The following is a 21,384-nucleotide window of genomic DNA, read 5'->3' as shown; positions in this document are numbered from 1 at the left end:
AGCTACATTAAAAGGTGAGGATTGTATATTTGCACAGAGAATTAGGTGTACGTCTTCTTTCAGCAACTCTTACCACCATCATCTTTTCCCTCTTCCCATGCAAACTGAGAACTTGCATCTCTCCTTTCATGGTCACACCTGGCCTTGGCTTTGTAACAAGAGAGAGACCACATCTCTCAGGCTTTCTGGGCTTCCTCTGGCCAGAGTGGCTGTGTCCATCACCTGAGAACCAAACTCATTTCTTGAATATTGTGTATTAAGTTAAAACTCCAGTTTTCAGATTTTAGGACAAAAGGTCTCCTCAAACATGTTCAGCTTCAACCCAGCTTCAGACAATAGGCTTGTGGCTATAACTGTCCCCACCTTCCTATCTCTCCAACCTGACTCCTCCCCACTGCCTCTCTGCTCAGTGCCTTCCACGCTAGGGGAGGGGCCCCTTCTCCCCAGAGGTGGGAATGATACCTGGAAGGAACAGATGTTCATGGGGAACAACTGTTGCTGCATAAGGGAACGGGGCTCCCTCCCAACCACCTGTCTATTTCCCAGCAGCAGCACCCAAAGGTCCAGCCTCTCCTAACAACAGGAGAACCTGGTGGTGGAGGCTGAATAGGCACTGCAAAACTTGCTCAGTGTTGAGACTCCAGGCACTCCAGCCTGGTCAACTTGGCAAAAAACCAAACCAACTGCTTAACCAACTGTGTCTAGGAGAGCAGGCTAAGCTCTCCAGATATCTGACTTATTTCCGTACAAGAGGTATTCCTTCAAACAGATTCCAAGGCCTTTTCATCCTGGGACACAGCCTTCCCGTAACTTGCCTGGTGGCAGGTAAAATGAAATGACGAGGATCAGAGAAAATATGTTGCTTCCTTTGCTCTGTTCACAGTGATTTACTGTATTGGAAAAGGGACAAAAGTTGAGCATTATCCTGGACATAGAGTTGCCATATATCCCAGAAAACAAATATGGAATTGGCCTGACACTCATTGCTTTAAACCATTTTGAGTGTGTTAGAAAGCAGCAAGTAGATGCGGCCATTCATTCATTTACTCACCAGTTTTGAGTATCTTGTACTGGATGCTGGAGATGGGGAGAGGCAGAAATGAAAATCATTGATACAATTTTGCCTTTGAGGACCCTAGTCCAGAGGTGGAGATAGGCTCCAGGGCCATGAAGTCTATGAAGGTGCGGATAGAGTCAGGGAAGCCTTCTCAGAAGAGGGGACAATTGAATTGGGTCCAAGAATGAGAAGTGAACTGAGTACAAAGGGCTTCATTTGAGCCCAGGGAGACACTGCAATAGTGTAGTCTCCCTCTCCCTGGTGAGAGTTTGTCCTTTTCTTCCTAAGTCTAAATGAAAATATTTTTTGTTCATATACCTAAGGGTCAAGAGAGTTGCAGATCCAACCAAAGTGTGCTCCCAGGACAGAATTCTAATTAACTCGCTGTGACCACGGCTGCCTGAACTGCCCTCAGCACTGACCCCTTTTCCTCTGTACACTCCCGTTTCACATCTCAAGTTCCCTTCAGCAGTGGCTCCTCCACATCTCCCACACTCTGCTCGCATCCACGCACCTTTACTGCTCCCAGGAGCTCTCAGCCTTCAGCTTTTCAGAGCAGAAAGAATGCAAACTCCCTTATATTCCCATCTCTTCTGCGTCTTCACATATATCCTTCCTATAAGCCTTTGACCTTTCTAAGTCTGTTTCCTCTTCTGTGAGGTGGCCATAATAATACCTTCCTCATAGGGTTGTTGGGAGGATCAAATCAAATAAACCATGCGAATTGACAGATGAGGACCTGGCTGGTTGAGGCCTTTACATTAACGATGGCCATCATTCCATGCTCCTTCAAGACCTTAATAAATATCACAAATAATCCCTTAGGCTTTTACAACTTTAGTCTCTTTCCTTTGACTCCTTCCTCACTGCCTGAAAAATCTTAGGTCTCCCTTGTTCTAAAATTGATTCCTTCCCTCAGCCATGCTCCTCAGGCCATTTCGGGGCTTCTTTTATTCACAAAGATCTTGACGGCTGTAAGTGCACTTCCCGCAAACTTGCCTTCAACCACAGTTCATCAAAGACCCACTCATCCCCAAAGCAGCGGTCAAGATCTCCTGTGGTCCTTGTTGCCCTCTACTGCATGGCCTCATTTAATGCTAAGAGAAGGGAGTTCCAAGAGGAAAGGAATAGTTAGTGGTGTCAAATGTGGCCACTCAGTGTATGATCCATTTTGAGGTAATTTTTGTATAAGGTCTGAGGATTAAGTCAAGGTTCATTTTTTGCCTATGGATATCCAATTGCTCCAACATCATTTGTTGAAAAAACTGTCCTCCCTCCATTGAATTGCTTTTGCACCTTTGTCAAAAATCAGTTGACCAGGGGCTGGCCCCATGGCTTAGCGGTTGGGTGTGCACACTCCGCTGCTGGCGTCCTGGGTTCGATCCCGGGTGCACACCGACACACCGCTTGTGCGGCCATGCTGAGACGGCGTCCCACATACAGCAACTAGAAGGATGTGCAACTGTGACATACAACTATCTACTGGGGCTTTGGGGAAAAAAAGGAAGAGGATTGGCAATGGATGTTAGCTTAGGGCCGGTCTTCCTCAGCAAAAAGAGGAGGATTGGCATGGATGTTAGCTCAGGGCTGATTTTCCTCACACACACACAAAAAAATCAGTTGACCATACTTGTGTGGGGCTATTTCTGGATCTCTGTTCTGTTCCATTGGTCTATGTGTCTATTCCTCCACCCATACCACATAATCTTGATTACTATAGCTATGTAGTAAGTTGAAATCAAGTAAACTGATCCCTCTCACTTTATTCTTCCTTGACAAAATTGTTTTAGCTATTCTACTTCCTTTGCCATTCCACATAAATTTTGAAAATAATCTTGCCTCTGTCTACAAAAGATTTTTAATTTTATTTTTGATAGGAACTGCGTTAAACATGTATATCGTTTTGGGGAAAATTGACACCTTTACTATGTTGAGTCTTCCAATCTATGAATGTGGTATATCTCTCCACTTATTTAGATCTTTGTTGATTTCTTTCATTAGCATTTTGTAGTTTTTAGCATATAAATCCTGTATATGTTTTATTAGATTTATACCTAAGTAATTTTTTTGTGTGTACATATGTTCATTGCTAGTATATAGAAAATCCATAGCTTTTTGTATGTTGATCTTGTATCTAGCATTCTTGCTGAACTCACTTATTTGTTCTAAGAGATTTTTTGTAGATTCTTTGGGATTTTCTACATAGATCATCATATACTCTGCAAATAGAGACAGTTTTATTTTTTCCTTTTTCATCTATATGCCTTTTATTTCGTTTTCTTTCCTTATAGTGCTGGCTAGAACTCCCTTTGTTGAACAGCAGTGGTAATAGTGGAGATTCCTGCCTTGTTCCCAATAGTAGGGGGAGAGCATTCAATCTTTAATCATTAAGTCTGATTTTTGCTTAGGTTTTTTGTAGATGTTCTTTATCAAGTTGAGGAGGTTAACTTCTATTCCTACTTTTCTGAGAATTTTTATCGTGAATGGGTGTTGAATTTTGTCAAGTGCTTTTTCTGCATCAATTGATATGATTATGTGGTTTTTCTTCTTTAGCCTATTAATATGGTGGATTACATTGATTGATTTTCAAATATTGAACCAGCCTGGCGTCCCTGGAATAAATCCCACTTGCACGATGTATAATTCTTTTTACATATTGCTGAATTCTATTTGCCAATGTTTTGTTAAGAATTTTTGTATCTATATTCATGATGGATGTTACTCTATAGTTTTCTTTTTTTGTACTGTCTTTGTCTGGCTTTGGTATCAGGGTAATACTGGCTTCATAAAATGAGTTGGGAAGGTTTCCTTCTTTTCTAATTTCTGGAAGAGATTGGCATTAATCCTTCTCTAAGCATATGGTCGAGTTCTCTAGCTTTTAAAAATATTGATCCTGGGGACCCAATCTGGACCAAATAAAGCTGAATCTCTGTAGGTGGGGTTGAATGTAGGTGCTTTTCAGAAGCTCCTCAGATGAGCTTATTAATGTACAGCCAGCTGTGGAGCTTCAGTGTGGTAGTGACTTCTTGAGGCAAACACATGAGGGTGAACTGAAGCAGAATCCATCTGAAGAATGACATGAATTAAACAGCTGTGAGGCTTGGAGAATTTGGCTCTCGAAGACAAGCCCCAGGAGCCTCTGATATCTTCAGGACCATGTGGTGTAGTGGGGACATTGGTCATACAAGACATCTGGGTTCAACTCAGCCACTTAGTAGCCATAAATTCCTTACTTGGCAATTTCAGCTTTCTCATCTATAAAATGCCACTCTTAGGGTTGTTTCAGGAATAAAATGAGACAGTAGATATAAAAATGCTTCAGGGGCCAGCCTGGTGGCCTAGTGATTAAGTTCACATGCTCTACTTTGGTGGCCTGGGTTTCCCAGGTTCGGTTCCCAGGTATGGACCTACGCCGCTCATTGAGCCATGCTGTGGCAGCATCCCACATACAAAATGGAGGAGGACTGGCACAGATGTTAGCTCAGGGACAATCTTCCTCAAGCAAAAAGAGGAAGATTGACAACAGATGTTAGCTCAGGGACAATCTTCCTCACCAAAAATAAAAAGGGAGAGGGGGCTTTTCAGAGCACAGCTCCTGCTAAAAAAAAAAAACATTTTGAGAATGTAAAAATTGATGTTTCTTTGGGCCCCAGCTTCACCCTTACTGCCACTATGTCGTGATTCCCAATAAGTCCCGCTGTGAGGTCAGTGGGAGGCTTTTGACCCCAGCTGGCTGTAGGACCAGTGTCCTCAGGCTGTGGAGAAACTTCCTCCCCATCCCTGCTCACTTACTCTGCCCATGGAGTTTGGAATCTGATAGGAAGAGGTGGGCCCTTGGTTACAGTGAAAAGGGACTTTGACTTTGACTGGTGCCTTTCTCTCACCTCCCGTAGGAACATGCTTGCCAATTCAGCCAGCGTGCGGATTCTCATCAAGGGAGGCAAGGTGGTGAACGATGACTGCACCCATGAGGCTGATGTCTACATTGAGAATGGCATCATCCAGCAGGTGGGCCGTGAGCTCATGATCCCCGGAGGGGCCAAGGTGATTGATGCCACTGGGAAACTGGTGATCCCTGGAGGCATCGACACCAGCACCCACTTCCACCAGACCTTCATGAATGCCACGTGCGTGGATGACTTCTACCACGGGACCAAGGTAATGCTCCTGTTTGCTAAAGGTGCTTTCCCTGTTGGCTTCTTCTGTTTCTGGCGCCACTCCAAACTAGACTCGTGTGGACAGGATGCTCCCACTGTGTTGCCAAAAGGAGGAGGGTGCTCTCAAGGGGGCCACTGTGGCCACTAAAATAGGAAATTCCAGACTAGATATCATGGATTTCCATGATTTTAGAAACGGAGGTATTTAGGCCTATTTTGCTGATCTTACACTTACCTATGTACCCAGGCCAGGAACTGACTTTATTTTTGTATTTTTATGTCACATAATACAGACCTAGAAGAAGAAGAGAATTAGCTAGTGTTTGTTATTGTGCACATGTGTGGTGGGGGGTGGGAGGTTGATCTGATGGACTCCTTTATGTATGATGAGCTAAATTAATTCCCCAGGGATGATGAAAAATAGATATGCCTCTTCTAGAGGATTTTAATAGTAGAAATTATGAAACAGACATAGCTGGCTATCTTCTATTATCTCTCCTAGTTTGTTCATTATTTTTAAAAACAGCTTGAAAAATACTGGCAGTGGGTCCTCTTTTCAGAGGGAGTTGTCATGGACAATATTTAACAGCCATTGAGCTGGGCCTGAGTTACTCTATGTTCCTGAATGCAAAATACAAAAATTCAGACCTGTGAAACAATTGAATTAGGAGGAAATTACAGTTTAGCAAGAGTCACAAGTGAGTTCTTTTACCCCTCTGCTGTGCTCCAGAACCTCTGTCATCCTTCTGCATTTTAATTATCTGTCACATGCCCGTCTCTCCCTGGACACCAGATTATGGGCTGATTAAGGGCAAGCCCTGACAATATTATTCTGCTTTCCCAGAGTCTGGCACTGACCTGGAACTAGAGTCGCTACCCAGTAAATGTTTGTTGAATTAATGAGTGAATGATGCTTATCCATGTGGGTCTCTACACCCAGCTGTGCATCCTGAGAAGATTTTTTTAAATGCAGAATTGAATCAGAATCTCAAAGGCCACAAGTCCCTGACCCTGGCAGCAGCCCCTTGTGTGGTCTGATTTACAGAGGACTTGGCCTCTAATGCTCCCTGGGCGAAAGAGATCCACCAGCTGCTGGCCCAGTGGCTGCAGTCCTATGTCCTGCTTTGGCCCATAGCCTGAAAATTCCCAATCGCCCTGTACCCTAAAATCCCACCTCTGTTCTACCTTGGGTTCTCAGGGTGCCCCTCTCCCACGCTCAGGTATCTCCCCCTGGGATTCATCTTCCTGGGGGCTCAAGTACTGTTGCTGCCAGGCGGTGACTGATGAGGCTCCCCAAAGCCCTGGCTGGGGCAGGCTCTGCTGCAGGGGCAGGCAGAGGCTGGCCTTTGGGGTCACAGTTCTATGGGCCAGCCCACCTCAGGCAGATGGCCCTTAGGGTTTCCCTGAGGATATGCCCGCTTCCCAATCCAGGAGCAGCAGACCAGACCTCTGGAAGGCTGAGCTAGAGTCACAGTAGCCAGTGCCCAGCCTGTGCTGAGGCAAGGATGCTCCCAGGCCTAATACTCTGGCATCTGGGGCCACACCTGCCCACTCTAGCCCAGCCCATGGAAGAGAGACAGTAGGTGAACCCCCCCTACTTTCTCCTCTGAGAATTCCCCTGAGCCCCACGGGTGATGCTTCTCTGATGAAATGGGGAGCCCCATCCTCATAAACTCTTGCAGGGTCCTCTTGCAGGGATGGACCCTAGTGGCAGTCCAGACCTTTCTGAATTGACTGAGCCTATCCAGTTCACCATCCCCATGCACTTGAGCCAGGCCAGGCCAGGCCTGTTTTGTTTGTGGGGTTTTTTGGTTATTTTTATTGAAGTATAGCACACGTAGTGAGAAATGCATAAATTGTAAGTGTACAGAATTGTCGTAGCTGAACACACGCTTTTGACCAGCACCCAAATCAAGAAACCAAACATTGCCAGCACCAGAAGCCCCTCCTTGTGCCCCCTCCCAGTCACTACTGCTCACCAAGGATAGCCACTATCCTAACTTCTAACACCATAGATTTTTAAAAAATAACAGCTTAATTGAGATATAATTCATACACCATACAATTCACCTATTTAAAGTGGAGAAGTCAATGGTTTTTAGTATATTCACCACAGATTATTTTTTTTAATGAGATTTTTGTTTGTTTTACACTATTTTTTTTTTTTTTTTTTAAGATTGGCCCTGGGCTAACCTCTGTTGCCAATCTTCTTCCTTTTTCTTTTTTCTCCCCAAAGACCCAGTCCATAGTTGTGTATCACAGCTGTAGAGTTGTAGCTCTTCTATGTGGGACGCCGCCTCAGCGTGGCTTGATGAGTGGTGAGTAGGTCCATGCCAGGATCCGAACCAGCAAACTCCAGAACGCTGAAGCGGAACGTGGGAACTTAACTTCTACTCCACCGGGCCGGCCCCTGCCACAGATTGGTTTTGATTGTTTACTTTATATAAATGAAATCAGGCAATATGTACCCTTGTGTTGGCTCCCTTTGCTCGACATTATTTTTGTGAAATTCATCCATGTTGTTGCCTGTTGTACTTCATTCACTTTCATTGCTTTATAGTATTCCACTCCGTGATATACCACATAGTACTTATCCATTCTGCTGTCAGTGGATGTTTGGGTTGCTGCTAGTTTGGGACTATTACAAACACTGTTGTTGTGAACGTTCTCATACATGTCTTTTGGCAAACATGCTTGCACACATTTCTGTTGGGCATATTCCTAGGAGTGGAATCGATGGGTCAGAGGTGCATATATGTTCAGCTTTAGGAGATACCACCAAATCGTTTTCCAAACTAGTTGAAACAATGTATACTCCCAGCAATAACGTAAGAGAAGCCACAGTATTTACCATCAACATAGCTCTGATAACCACACCCGTCCATGCTGGGGTCCATACTGTAGTATGCTCAGGCCTACACCAAAAATTGTAGCTTTCCAGTTACTGTCCCCACTTGGGAGACCTTTAGTCCAGGACTGGATGCCATGCAGTCACTACGCTGTCTTCCAGCTTCTTGGAGGGCAGGCTGGCCTTCTTTGTCTTATTTTGTGCATTGCCCGGGCCTCATTAGCCAGGAGTGATGGGTTTTCCCCTGGGAGCCTTCAGCTCTTTATAGCCAATGAAACCTCTGCACATGCATGTTTGTGCAAGGTGGTGGGTAACTCTTATCTTTTCCAAGCTTCTCAATTCATGGGAGCAGCTGCCCCTGGGAAACACATAAAAGCCCCTGTGTGATTAAAGGCCCAGTTCTCCCAGTTCCTACAAGTTTCAGCTAACTCAGGCACCCCCCCGACCCATGTCAGACCTAGTTTAAAGGCCCATAGACCCCAAGCCACACTGGCTGCTGGTGTCACCTAAACCAACCCTTTGTTATATCCATCCCCTAGCAAAGATTGGACCTTGAAGTCCTTGTGACCCGGCCCTCATATTGAGCATCTGTTTCATAAGCAGCCCCTACCCAGTCCTCCCCCATCTCTTCAGTAGACCCTGCCCAGAGTCCTGCCTCAGGCCTCCCAGCCTCCCAAGAACTGGCTTCCCGCCCCAGTACCCCCTCCCCTCCACTCATGGATTTCCCCTCCACCTTGGTGCTCCTACAGCTGTATGCTTTGGCCTCCTCTTTCCTCTAGTTCTTGACAATCTCCTGGGAGAGAAAATGCTCTCCTGTTGCCATGCTGCTCCGGAGACTTGTGGATTTAATTATTCACACAGCCTGTGGCTCTCTTGCAGAGGCTGTGCACCCTGATAGACCAACGTTGACCTACTTTGTACGTTCTAAGAAAGGTAGCAGTTGATTCGCTTTAAGCATCTGGTTTATAATAGAATAATAATCCCAAGGAAAAGCTCGCCAAGCGATTAGCCTAGAGAGAAAGAGAGATCAAGTTGCATCTTTTTGTTCTTGCCGACAGACCCGCGGAGCCTTGAACTCTGCACCCCCTAAGCTATTGCATGCTTGTCAATTTGGCAGCAGCAGCCAGGGCTGGGAAAACAAAGCGGTTGAAAGCCTGGCTTTTCTGAGAGCATCTGGGTCTCCATTGTACTGGGTCTAAAGGGATTTCTCTAGCACTTCTTTAACAAACACTTTGCCTGCTTTCAGAGGCTGTGGCAGGCTCTGCCTGGTTCCCCTGGCTCCATCTCATGCTCACAGCCTGTCACTTGATCTTCCTCCCCGCCTCCCCCACACCCTCCCAACCTGCATGCCCCGCCCTCCCCAGGCCCAGAACCCGAGGTGCCAGGACCACCTGCTTGTTAACAATGCAGACCCCATTGAAGAAGGAGGTTATCTCCTGTTGGGAGGCAGGGGGAGGAGGGGAGGAGGGAGAACTAGTAACACCAACTGTGTTTATCAAGGTCTAGGATTTCAGTGGGGCCATGGGGTCTTTGGCTCTCATTCTGCTTAATTTACTTATATTTATTCTTTTGTTTGTATCTAATGTTACATAATAAAGAATGTTAATGCCGGCTCTTGAGCTCCATCCCACTAATGGCTCTCCGTGGCCAGGTGGGAATAGCAGAGTCAGCCTTTTTAAACTACAGGAACCGCCCCTTCACTAAGATGTTGATAGTGGGGGCAGCCATGGGTAATGGGAAAAAGCTTCTGAAGCCTTTTCTGCACGGCCCCCCCATACCCCTGCTCCTCCAAAAGTATATAAAGAACCACTGTCTAGGTCAATTGTTTTCAACCCGTAGAAGCAAATTACATTAGGGCTACTTGGGGAATTTTTTAAAGATATCAGCATCCAGGCTCCATCCCAATGAAATCAATGTCTCAAGATCTGCCTCTTCCCCCATCAGTATATTTTTAAAGCATCCCTGGTATTCTCACACTGGCAGATAGATTATTAAGGAACTTTTTGGCTCTTTTGAATGGCACAGTGTCCTGGCTGTTACTCCTGTTGCCCACCTGACCCTCACCTTATGTGCCAGGCTGACATCTGAATCCCCTTTGAAAGCTTGGGGCTGCCTTGCCAGTCCTATTTATTTCCTTCTCTCCTAGTTACATTCCAGGGTCCCATCATTGGGCTCCCAAACTCCAGCCTGGGGCCTAGAGCCCCTGAACTTGCTAAGTTTCCCTGGCCCTGTGTTCTGCCCTCCTGTCAACCCCATAGACATCATCAGTGACTGAGAAGTTGGCCAGGGTAGAAGTGTCATCAAATGGAAGTCCGGGTGGTCTGTCCCTCTTCTTTGAGGGCCCAGAGACTCCCTCTTGTCTGTGCCAGGGCCATCTGGCCACAGAGACAGCCTCCCACTAACAGAATCAGCATCAGCCAGTCAACCTACAAGGGAAGCCAGATCCTGACCAGGAGAGTGCTTGGCCAGGACGGGATCAGCCTAGGGAATGTTCAATGGTAGAGGCTAGGATAGCCTGCCACATCCTGCCCCTAGTGGAGATCTTGACCCTCCCTCCCCATCTCCCACTGCAGAGGACTGGACCCTCTCTGGCAGAGTACTGAGGTACGACAGGCTACGACATAAATAAATTCCCTTTGATGTCCAGCCTGCCAACATCCCTACGAAGGAGCCCCTTTATCCATTGGGCAGACTGTTTTTGCTACTTTGCCTTTGAAATTTGCTCTTTTGGAATTAAACCTTTAAATAATGTTCACTGCCTTTCTTCTTTTTTCTTGACTCCAGTTTCCTGCTTCTGTTTAATTCTGGCCGAAATGTTTTTCCAGTCTTTTAGCTCTGCAATAACGCTTCTTGCTTATTGGGATCCAGACTTCTATGGTCTTGCTTATTCATTGATGTTCCCAACTTCACTTATGTCTTCATTCCTGTAAAAAGCTGGAAGGGACCTTAGACATCTAGTCCCACCCGCCCATTGATAGGCGGATGAATGAGTTGCCCCAAGTGCCAGAGGTAGTTGGACCAGAATGCAAGTTGCTCAGTCTGAGGCCCTTTTCACCACATCACTCAGGGACTCCTGAAACCCCAGAGCTGGACAGTCACCCATTTAAGGCAGCCTGTGACCTCTCGGTGGGCTGCACGCAAATAGTTTCCTTGACAGTCTGTAGTTCTAAACTTGCCTGGACCAGACGAAGGCATCACAGAGCTGACACGCATCAGGCAGACAGTAGAGTGAGTTCTCTGCCTCCCCGAGATGGCAGCTTTATAAAACACCTCTCATCCTGGAGGAATAGCATTGATGTCACTGCCTTAGAGCTGACACTTTTTACCATTTGCAAATGGCTGTTGTGAGGATTAAATGAGGTGATGCATGAAAAACACTTCACACAGTGCTGGCACAGCATATGCATACGATAAGTGTTAGTCCCCAGGCTGTGACTCCCCTCTTCCACCCTAGGCCTGGCCTTGGCTGCGTCTTCCAGTCTCTTGGCTACTTGATCCACTCACTTGGGCTTTGCAATAGAATTGTTCAACTGTCCATCTAGTGCCCCTGCTGCCTGTGTCCCTGGGCTTCGCCAGCTCTGTGGCAGGCTTTCTCTCGGAATCTACCCTCACTTCTAGCTTGTTTCCCCGGGCCAGCTACTGTCGCACTGTGCCTCTTCTTCCTGCCGGCCTGCCACCTTCTGGCCTGGCTGTGCTGGTTGCGATCAGCATAGCTGGGCTCCTCTCTCTTTTTCTCTGAATCACCCACAGTCACACTCAAGATCTCCATGAGTGCTTCATGAAGTGACTTCCCTTCCCCAGCCACCTGGAGGGCATCCCTTCTCCTGCCTCTCCCGATGATACCTAGTACCCTTGCAGGGGGTGTATTAGTTTTCTACTGCTTCATAACAAATTACCACGAATTCAGCAATTTAAAACAATACCCATCTATTAGCTCACAAGTCTGCAGGTCAGAAGTCTGGGCATGGTGTGACGGGGTTCTCTGCTCAGGGTCTCACAGGGATACAACCAAGGTGTCAGCTGGGCTGCATTCTCATCTGCAGCTCAGAGTCCTCTACCAAGCTCACGTGGTTGTGGCAGAATTCAGTTTCTTGCAACTTGAGGCCTGAGGCCCTAGCTGGCTATCAGCTGAGGGCCCATCTCAGTTCCTAAAGGCTGTCAACATTCCTTGCCATGTGCCCCCCTCCATCCCCAAAGTCAGCAACAGAGACTCTTTCCCTTTGCGTCCCTTGTGCTTCAAATCTCTCTGACTTAGAATCTCATTTGCCGGAAGGAACCCCATCCCTTTAAGAGCTCACCCGATTAGCTCAGGCCCACTGAGATAATCTCCCTTCCTTAAAGTCAACAGTGCCATATACTATAACCTAAGCATGGATGTGGTATCCCATCTTATTCACAGGGTCCCTGCCACACTCAACAGGAGGGGGTTGACAGCTGTGGTTCACTGGGAGTCTTCTGCCGACTGTAGGGGGTCACATGCAAAAACATGGCCATCCTATGGTCATTCTGCCCTATACATCTCCATTCCACCAATTTTCCTTAAATGACTTAAACCTTTTTAAGACTCCACATTTACATTTTTTAAATCAAAAATCACCTTGGCCACCCTTCACAGCTCTCTGTGCCTCGTGTCAAGTTCCTGCTTAAGGACCTGGAACAGCTCCCTGTTGTCTAGAGATAAGATACCAAGTTTGGGTTTCTAGATCTTCACCCTGGGCAGCTCCCCATCCGACCATGCCCTCTCCATCCAATCCTCGTTCCCAACATGTGCCCATCCATCAGGAAGGTGGTTTTCTCAGCCCCCTCCCCTAGGAACGTCCCATGCTCTCTCCTGCCATCCTTTCCCACCCCTCCACAGAACACTCCAAGACCTACCAAGCTCGTGTTGCATCCTTCTTCCAGCCAGTTCAGCTCCAGAATCCCTAACTGAAATAATTTGTCTCTCAGCAAGATTGAAGACGCTGAGGCGCAGAGACCACATTTACGCTGAGGCGCAGAGACTACCTTTATATTTAACTCGTGACTCACCAGAGACTCACATAGCTTTAAACATATAGTAGATGTTCAAGAAGTAGATAAATGTCAGCATAGCATGGTAGTTATGAGCACAGACCAGAGTAGACTGCCCGAGTTTGAATTTCAGCTGCACATTTACTAGCTGTGTGATTTGGGCAAGTTAACCTATCTCTGTCTCTCAATTTCCTTCTTGGGAAAATGGAGATTATAATAGTACTTTATATGTGTTAATTGAGTTACTATTTGTAAAAAACTTAAAATAGTACTTGGTGCTTACTAAGCACTATATGAGCATTTGTTAAATAAATAAATAGATCATGCCGATCAAGGATTGATCCCTGGAAAATCCATTTGTAAGTTTCCTTGTGAGCATACGTATTAAACTGTTAGGCATCGAATAGGAACTAAAAAATTGGATTCTATTTCTACTGTTCAGGTTGACTGTGTATTTTAGATTTCAAATGGAGTCTAACAGTAATGTTCATGAATTCTAGAAAATTTTCTGTCTGCTCTCTTTCTCTTAAAAGCAGAAATAGCCAGTCATAAACTCTGCAGGCTTCAGGAGCTGTTTAAAGATGTCCTACTTCAAATCAGTTATCTTGCGTAACAAAACCTTGCTGGCAACCTTCCTTCTGCGTCTACTTTAATTGGCAGGCCACAATGTAGGCCAGGTTGACCCTTCTCAGAACAAATGTAAGAGAGATCTATCACTTCTTATAAATTTTTATATCTCGTATTGGAAAAAATCTCTTATGGTGACCAAACAGCTCCTCAATTCCTAGAATAAAAAGTGTTTGCAAAGAATTTATCTCTGCAGAGAGATTATTGCATTTTAAAACCTTTGGTTCAAGAATAAACGCACCCTCTGTGACTGAGCCCAAGCATCTTAGAAACCTTTCATACCTTGCACAAGAAGTTCTGCTTTTATACTCTCGTCCTGTGGGGTTTGAAAAAAAAAAAGGAAGAAAAAATAACATGTACTGTATGTATACTTCAGTGACACATACAGTACATGAATGATGTATTTTTTCTTAAAGTCTGCATATTTTTTAATATTTCAAGAAATATTTGAATATAGCCTCATGTAAAGCTTCAAAAATCTCAATTGAAATTGTCTCGTCTCCCAAACCATGCTGAAGTTGCCTCTGATCTGAAGGTGCCGTATTCCTGTATAAGGGCCATGTCTCAGAATGGTTTGTTAACAGGTAGAAATGCGTGTAGGCGCCATATCTTTTCCCCTTGGGGGTTTCAGCCTCATTGTTCCCTCAAGTTATCACTGCAGCCAACCATGTTTTTCTCTCCTTCTGATCTTTTTTTATTTCTTGTTAATTAAAAATAAGGAGCTATAGGGCCGGCCCCGTGGCTTAGCGGTTAAGTGCACGCGCTCCGCTGCTGGCGGCCCGGGTTCGGATCCCAGGCGCGCACCAACGAACGCACCGCTTCTCCCGCCATGCTGAGGCCGCGTCCCACGTACAGCAACTAGAAGGATGTTAAACTATGATGTACAACTACCTACTGGGGCTTTGGGGGAAAATAAATAAATAAATAAAAATTAAAAAAAAAAATAAGGAGCTATAATGATCCTTAATTAGTGACAATATGAAGATAAAACTATGGGCCAACTATAGTAAGAACTTCCTCACTAATCAATGTTTCTCTCTTATACTACACACACATTCACACACTTTCACATTCTCACACTCACTCTCACATACACACTGATTCACACACACTATTTTAGAACCGGAAGTACCATTAAACATTAATGAATCCAACCCCTAATCCATAAATTACTTTCCTGTTTAGATTTAAATTCTCCACAGTATTCTCAATTAATATTTAAAAATAAAATTAAACTTAATATATGTTAGTCAACTCTATTCTTGGGAAGAGTATGTATAGAATGAAGAAGGTTATGATTCAGTAACCTAGGAAGCCACCTTTATTTTTAATCTATGTGTCACTTTTTTTTTTCAACAACTTGATTAAGGTATAATTGACATACGATAAGCTGTGCATTTTTAAAGTGTATAGTTTGATACGTTTTGACACGTGTATACATGTAAAGCCATCACCATTAATATAATAAACATATCCATCACTCCCAAAATTTTCTTTGTGTCCCTTGTAATCCTTCCCAGCCCCGGGTAACCACCCATCTGTTTTCTGTCACTATAGATGAGTTTGCATTTTCTCACATTTTTATATAAATGGAATAATATACAATATGGATTCTTTTTTCGATCTGGTTTCTTTCACTCAGCATTATTAAGTTTCTGGCTGTTAACAGATAAGGCTGCTATGAACATTTGTTTGTAAGTGTTGGTGTGGACATATGCTTCCATCTCTCTCGTGTAATTACCTAGAAGTGGAATGCCTGGGTCACATGGTAGGTGTATGTTTAGCTTTTTAAGAAATTGCCACACCGGTTTCCAAAGTGGTTGTAACATTTTGTATTCCTTCCAGGCTCCACATCTTTGCCATCACTTGTTATGGTCAGTCTTTTTAATTTTAGCCATTCTGACAGATGTGTAGTGGTATCTCATTGTGGTTTTAATTTGCATTTCCCTAATGGCTTATGTTGAATGTCTTTACATGTGCTTATTTGCCCTCTGTATATCTTTGGTGAAGTGTTCACGTTTTTGCCCATGTTTTAATTGAGTTGTTAGTCTTCCTTTTATTGGGTTGTCAGAGTTGTTTATATATTCTAGTTATAAGTCATTTTTTGGGTACATGTTTTGCAAATATTTTCTCCCAGTCTATGACTTACCTCTTCATTTTCTTAACAGTGTCTTTTGAAGAGCAAAAATTTTTAATTGTGAAGTCCAATTTATTGATTTTTTTCTTTTTAATTTTCTTTATTTATTTTTTTAATTTTATTTTTTATTTATTTTTTTTCCCCCAAAGCCCCAGTAGATAGTCGCATGTCGTAGCTGCACATCCTTCTAGTTGCTGCATGTGGGATGCGGCCTCAGCATGGCCGGAGAAGCGGTGCGTCGGTGCGTGCCCGGGATCTGAACCCGGGCCGCCAGCAGCGGAGCGCACACACTTAACCACCAAGCCACGGGGCTGGCCCTGATTTTTTTCTTTTATAGCTCATTTTTTGTGTTGTAATCAAGAAATTTTTGTAAAATCCAAAGTCACTAAGCTTTTCACCTATGTTTTCTTTTAGAAGTTTTATAATCTTAGCTCTAACATTTAGGTCTATGATCCATTTTAAGTTAGTTTTTATGTATGGTATATGGTAAGGGTTGAGGTTCAGTTTTTTTGCATATGCCTATCCAATTGTTCCAGCACCATTTGTTCAAAAGATGATCCCTTGTCAGAAATCAGATGACCATGTATGTATGGGTCTATTTCTGGACTTTCTTTTTTGTTCTTTTCTTCTATTTGTCTATCTTTACACCAATACCACACTGTCTTAATTATCATAGCTTTACAATAAGACTTGAAAGCAGATAATGTAAGTCCTCCAACTTTCTTCTTTTTCAAAGTTGTTTTGGCTATTCTGTGTCCTTGGAAGCAAACTTTTTAGTGCAGGCTGTAAGCCAAAAACTTGAGAGAATGCACTTGTAGACTGAGTGCATTAACTGAGCACTTGATAAACACTCTCAGCCCTTAGCATGGTCCCTTTCTGTTAGCTAAAAGTTAAGAATTTTCTTTAAAATTTTCTCAAGTTATTTGAAGGGGAAAAAACTTATGGGGTGGGTGGGTGGGTGTGTGTGTGTGTGTGTGTTAAAAGGAACTTTATTTGGTGTTGGAGATTCAGATGAGATCCATGAGGATGTCATCCTCCATCACACTGGGCTACATATTGATGTCGATATCTTGTGTTCATGTGATCCATATCTTAACGCACAGTAAATTATGGTGGCGTCGTGAGGAAGATTCATTCTGCTCCCTCTTTGCCTTACATTTAGAGTTAGTGGAGAATAGGGGTAGGCCAGGGAGTTCTGAGTAAACTAGATTAGGATAAAACTTGCATAGACTGAAATTCTAACCACTGAGCCATTGCCATCCTCTCCCTTTCCCTCTGTCAGGTTTCCATTCTTTGTGGTATCCTTTGTTACCACCAGGCCTGGGCTGTAGCTTCTCTTTTTTTTTTTTTATAATTTTATTTATTTATTTATTTTTCCTCCAAAGCCCCAGTAGATAGTTGTATGTCATAGTTGCACATCCTTCTAGTTGCTGTACATGGGACGCAGCCTCAGCATGGCCGGAGAAGCGGTGCGTCGGTGCGCGCCCAGGATCCGAACCCGGGCTGCCAGCAGCGGAGCGCATACACTTAACCGCTAAGCCATGGGGCCGGCCCTGTAGCTTCTCTTTTCTGGTTTGGTGCCCTGGCGCTCACTTGGCCAGGCTAAAGACACTGTAGGACTCCTGTTTGGGAGGGCAGTCTGGCTCCAAATCTCTAAGGCCTAGACTTCCTGGCCCATCAAAGAGTATATTTTTCCTGTTGTGTGGAAAATACAGTGTTCAGAATGGAGCATGCTGAGCCTCTGATGGGCTCCGGGATCCCGGATGCCCAGGTGGCACCCGGCAGTGCATGGCTCTCTACAGGACCCGCAGTTGAGCTTCCACCCCTGCCCCCAACAGTAGGGGTGCACTGACCTCTCAGTCCTGGACAACAGGCTTGCTTGTCAGAGCACTTCTATATCCATTATACGCTTATTTGGATCTCTAAAGCCCTCTCAGGCAGGCCTTATTGTCCTTCTTTTTAGGTGGGGAAGCTGAGTCTCAGGTGAAATAACTTGCCAAGCTACTGAGTGCAGGAGCAGGTCTGCCTGCCTCCCAGCCTTGACTCCAGCCCCATTCCTCCATGCCACGGATCTGGGGAGGCCTCAGGGCAGCCTCCCCCAGCAGTGCGATGGCACTGTTATCACTTAGCTTTGGGACTAAAATGAAGACTCGCCAACATGGGAATAGACGAGGGAAGGAGAGCAAGTGGGGTCACATGTGGTTTATTTCTGGATTTTTGATAAATCCCTCAGCTCTGGCACCTCTGGGCGGCCGGGACTTTTAATAAAGGTGGTTGTGGTCTGCTTGCCTGTAAACTTTCCCACTGTGCCATTAGAAGGGGCTTTGCTAAGGAAGAGGGTGACAAAGGGCCCCTCTGTGCAGCTCTATTTTAGCATGGTTTCCCCAGGCCCCTTGGCTTCTCAGAAGCTGGCAGCCATGTTCTCTCTGCCACATAACTCCCTTTGAGGATCATCTCCAGTTTCCATGGTAACTGCGTGTTGGGAGACAGCCTGCTCTGTACTGCGGCTTTGTATTAAACACAATGAATTTAAATTGGATGCTCGGCTGTGAAGATAATCGTTCTGGATTAGAGAGAAGCCTGGAGCTCCTCATTTCATAGTTTTAGATGTTGGCACAATTCTCAGTTTTCGCCCTGTAATTCAAGCCCAGGCCACACCTTCTCCCCTGTTTCTAAACCGCAGTTAGGTCCAGTTTCACTTGGTCTTTTCTCCATCCTTTGACAGAGGAATCTTGGAGCCAGGGAGCCCCTCAGTCAGGCCAGGGCTGTCCTGAACTCTAGACGGGGCTGCATAATGTAGGGGAAACCTGGGGGCTCTAGAGATGGACCCTCATTCAGTCTGGCTGTGTGATTTCCTCTGGGCCCCAGTTTCCTTATCTGTAAAATGAGAAGAGTAACTTCTACCCTACAGAATCACATTTTTAAAATTTTTTTCTTGTGATAAAATATATATATCATAAAATTTACCATTTTAACCATTTTAGATGTACAATTCAGTGACATTAAGTACATACACAATGTTGTCACCACAATAATCCATCTCCAGAACTTTTTCATCTTCCCCCACTGAAACTCCGTACCCATTAAATACTAATTTCTCCATTCCCCCATTCCCTCAGCCCCTGGCAACCACCATTCCACTTTCTGTCTGTATGAATTTGATTCTAGGTACCTAATATAGTGGAGTAATACAGTATTTGTCCATTTGTGACTAGCTTATTTCCCTTAGCATAATGTCCTCAAGGTTCAGCCATGTTGTAGCGTATGTCAGAATTTCCTTCCTTTTTAAGGCTGGATAATATGCATTATATGTTTATACCACATTTTGTGTATCCATTCATCCGTTGATGGACACCTGGGTTGTTTCCACCTTTTGCTATTATGAATAATGCTGCTACGAACATGGGTATACAAATGTCTGTTTGAGTCCTTGCTTTCAATTGCAGAGTCTTTTTGACGATCAAATAAGATAATAAATGTTAAGAACACTGCACTTAGTAGGCCATCAGTAAATGTTAATTTCTCTCCTGAGAGTGAGTTCAGCCCAGGAGCTAATTGCCACAGAGGTCCAACAGCTTCAGTGAGAGTGGTGTCACTTTTTGCTAGCAGACTGCTTCTGTGTTCCCAGGACATGCTAGTCTGCCATGTCTGGGAATTAACAGAGTTCATTCTAGGGTTTAAAGGACATGTCTTAACCACAGTGATGTGAATCATGTCACAATAAAAACCATGCATACTTTTACATTTCTCCCACCAGGCAGTATTCACATATCCCTAGTTCCAAAGTGAGAAAATGTTAGGGCTGATGTATATACGTCCTTATCAGTTGTCTATTTTAAGTATACCCTCTGGGAGATCCTGAAGTTGGGGTGGGATTGCCCCAGGCTATGAGGTGCTGTGCTTAGTTACTATTTCAGCGGTATCAGATCTGGTCTCAGCATTACAGAAGAGTATGGGATTTGGAGTAAAAATACCTAGATCCCAGTCTTGGCTCATCTCTAAAAAACTGATGATGAAAACGTCTGTCACACGTGATGGTTGTGAAGATTAGTTGAGGGAAGTACTTTGCTGTGCAGATGACCCACTCCTGGAGCATTTCGCGCATTGAGGGAGAAAGGGACCAGGTCCTTGGGCTGGTTTGCAGCTCTCCAGGAGATTCTCTCTGGGTCTGGTTTCATCCAGAAGTTTCTGTAGTAGGGGTGACTCCCCTGCTGCCTTGGGCCCCTCCAGGAGTGAGAATCCCGGAGTCTAGGAACCATTTTCCCCTGTGGGGTCCTCTGAAATTAACCTTTCCCTGGAGAGAGCAGCTCCCTTTGTATTTAGGAATTTGTGACAGAAGGGAAGAGGGGCAGGAGCTCCTGCACAGCCTCCTTGTGACCTGTGCGTGACCCAGCTGCTCCCTGCAGCATGGCAGTTAGGCCTATTCTTTATTGATGAGGCTAGAGGGAGGAGGGGAGATGGGGATTTCACACCAAATCTCAGACCTTTCTCTCACTTCTCAGCAGTGCCCAGAGTCTACCTGTTGAGCAGGAGCCAGGCAAACTTAAATCAGGGCTTCTTGGGCAGGTGTGTTCACTGTCCCTGAGACCCAAAAGCTACCCTGGTCTGTTCATCTCTGGGGAGGGGGTGCTCGGGTCTCCCGGGAGGGCATCTTAACCTCTAGGGCAGCTCACCTCTTCTTGAAGCCAGTGAGCCAGTGAGTTTCTTGCCTTGGTAGGAGGGTTTGCTTGGCCTCCATAACCCCATGCCAGCCCGGTCTTCCTCCTACCTCTTGGCTATCCTTCCCACTCTCCTTCTTGGTCTTGTCTTTGTCTTAATCCTCTCCTATGTGGCTGTCTCTCAGAGTCCTATCCCAGATTGCCTTCTCCTCTGACCCACCTTCTTTCCCCAGGTGGTCTGTTACCCATGACTCGCACATTTATAGCTACAGCCTAGACACCTCTCTGCACCTTCCCCAAACTCAACACATCCGCCACAACCCCGCTTCTCTCCCAGGGAGCCCTCCTTCCGGGAATGGCACCCCCATCCTCCGAAGCCAGAGCTCATTTGCCCAAGACCACAGGACTCCTCCATGATACAGCCAGACTCAGATCCACGTCTGCCAGGCTCCAGAGTTCAGGCTTCTCCCACTAGAGCATCCTGCCTCCACACACCATCAGAGAATCGAACTGCATTTCTGACAAACATAAAAAGGCAAATGTCATTCTAAGCCCCAGCCAACCTCTGGGCCTGCCCTGGGACCCCTCCCCAGTTTTTGGCTGTGCTGGGCCTCTGCCAGGACACCTTTGTCAGCCATCCCTGACCCCCGGGCTCCCACTCCCTCAGCTCTCCCAGCCTGCTTTCTCTGCCCCTGCTCCTGGCTTCGTGGAACTGGCCCTTTACAACAGCGTGTTAATTTCAGCCCTCTCTCATTGATTGTGCAGTGCATCTCCCTGACGATTTTCTTAAATCTCATGTTGGCTCAGACCAACACTCCTAATTTTCCCAAAACCTTTCCTCTGGGATTTTGGCTTCATTTCCTGTTTTGCTAAGAAGTCTGGGACCAAGG

General features: G+C 45.3%; 1 protein-coding gene across 2 annotated transcripts in view; it reads left to right on the top strand.

The window, feature by feature from the left end:
- DPYSL5 (dihydropyrimidinase like 5) overlaps window positions 1-21,384 on the top strand; it is a 95,931-nt gene that overhangs the window by 39,109 nt on the left and 35,438 nt on the right. For both annotated transcript variants that reach the window (XM_087437029.1, XM_004418251.3), the window contains exon 2: window positions 4,951-5,215. In XM_087437029.1, the coding sequence (XP_087293155.1) occupies window positions 4,955-5,215 (261 nt within the window). In that variant the 5' untranslated portion in view covers window positions 4,951-4,954. The remainder of the gene's footprint in view (window positions 1-4,950; window positions 5,216-21,384) is intronic.

The sequence above is a fragment of the Ceratotherium simum genome, chromosome 11 (genome assembly GCF_057802395.1).
Source record: "Ceratotherium simum simum isolate JZ-2026a chromosome 11, ASM5780239v1, whole genome shotgun sequence".
In the NCBI taxonomy this organism is placed as follows: domain Eukaryota; kingdom Metazoa; phylum Chordata; class Mammalia; order Perissodactyla; family Rhinocerotidae; genus Ceratotherium; species Ceratotherium simum.
This window is presented reverse-complemented; position numbering and strand designations above follow the sequence as displayed.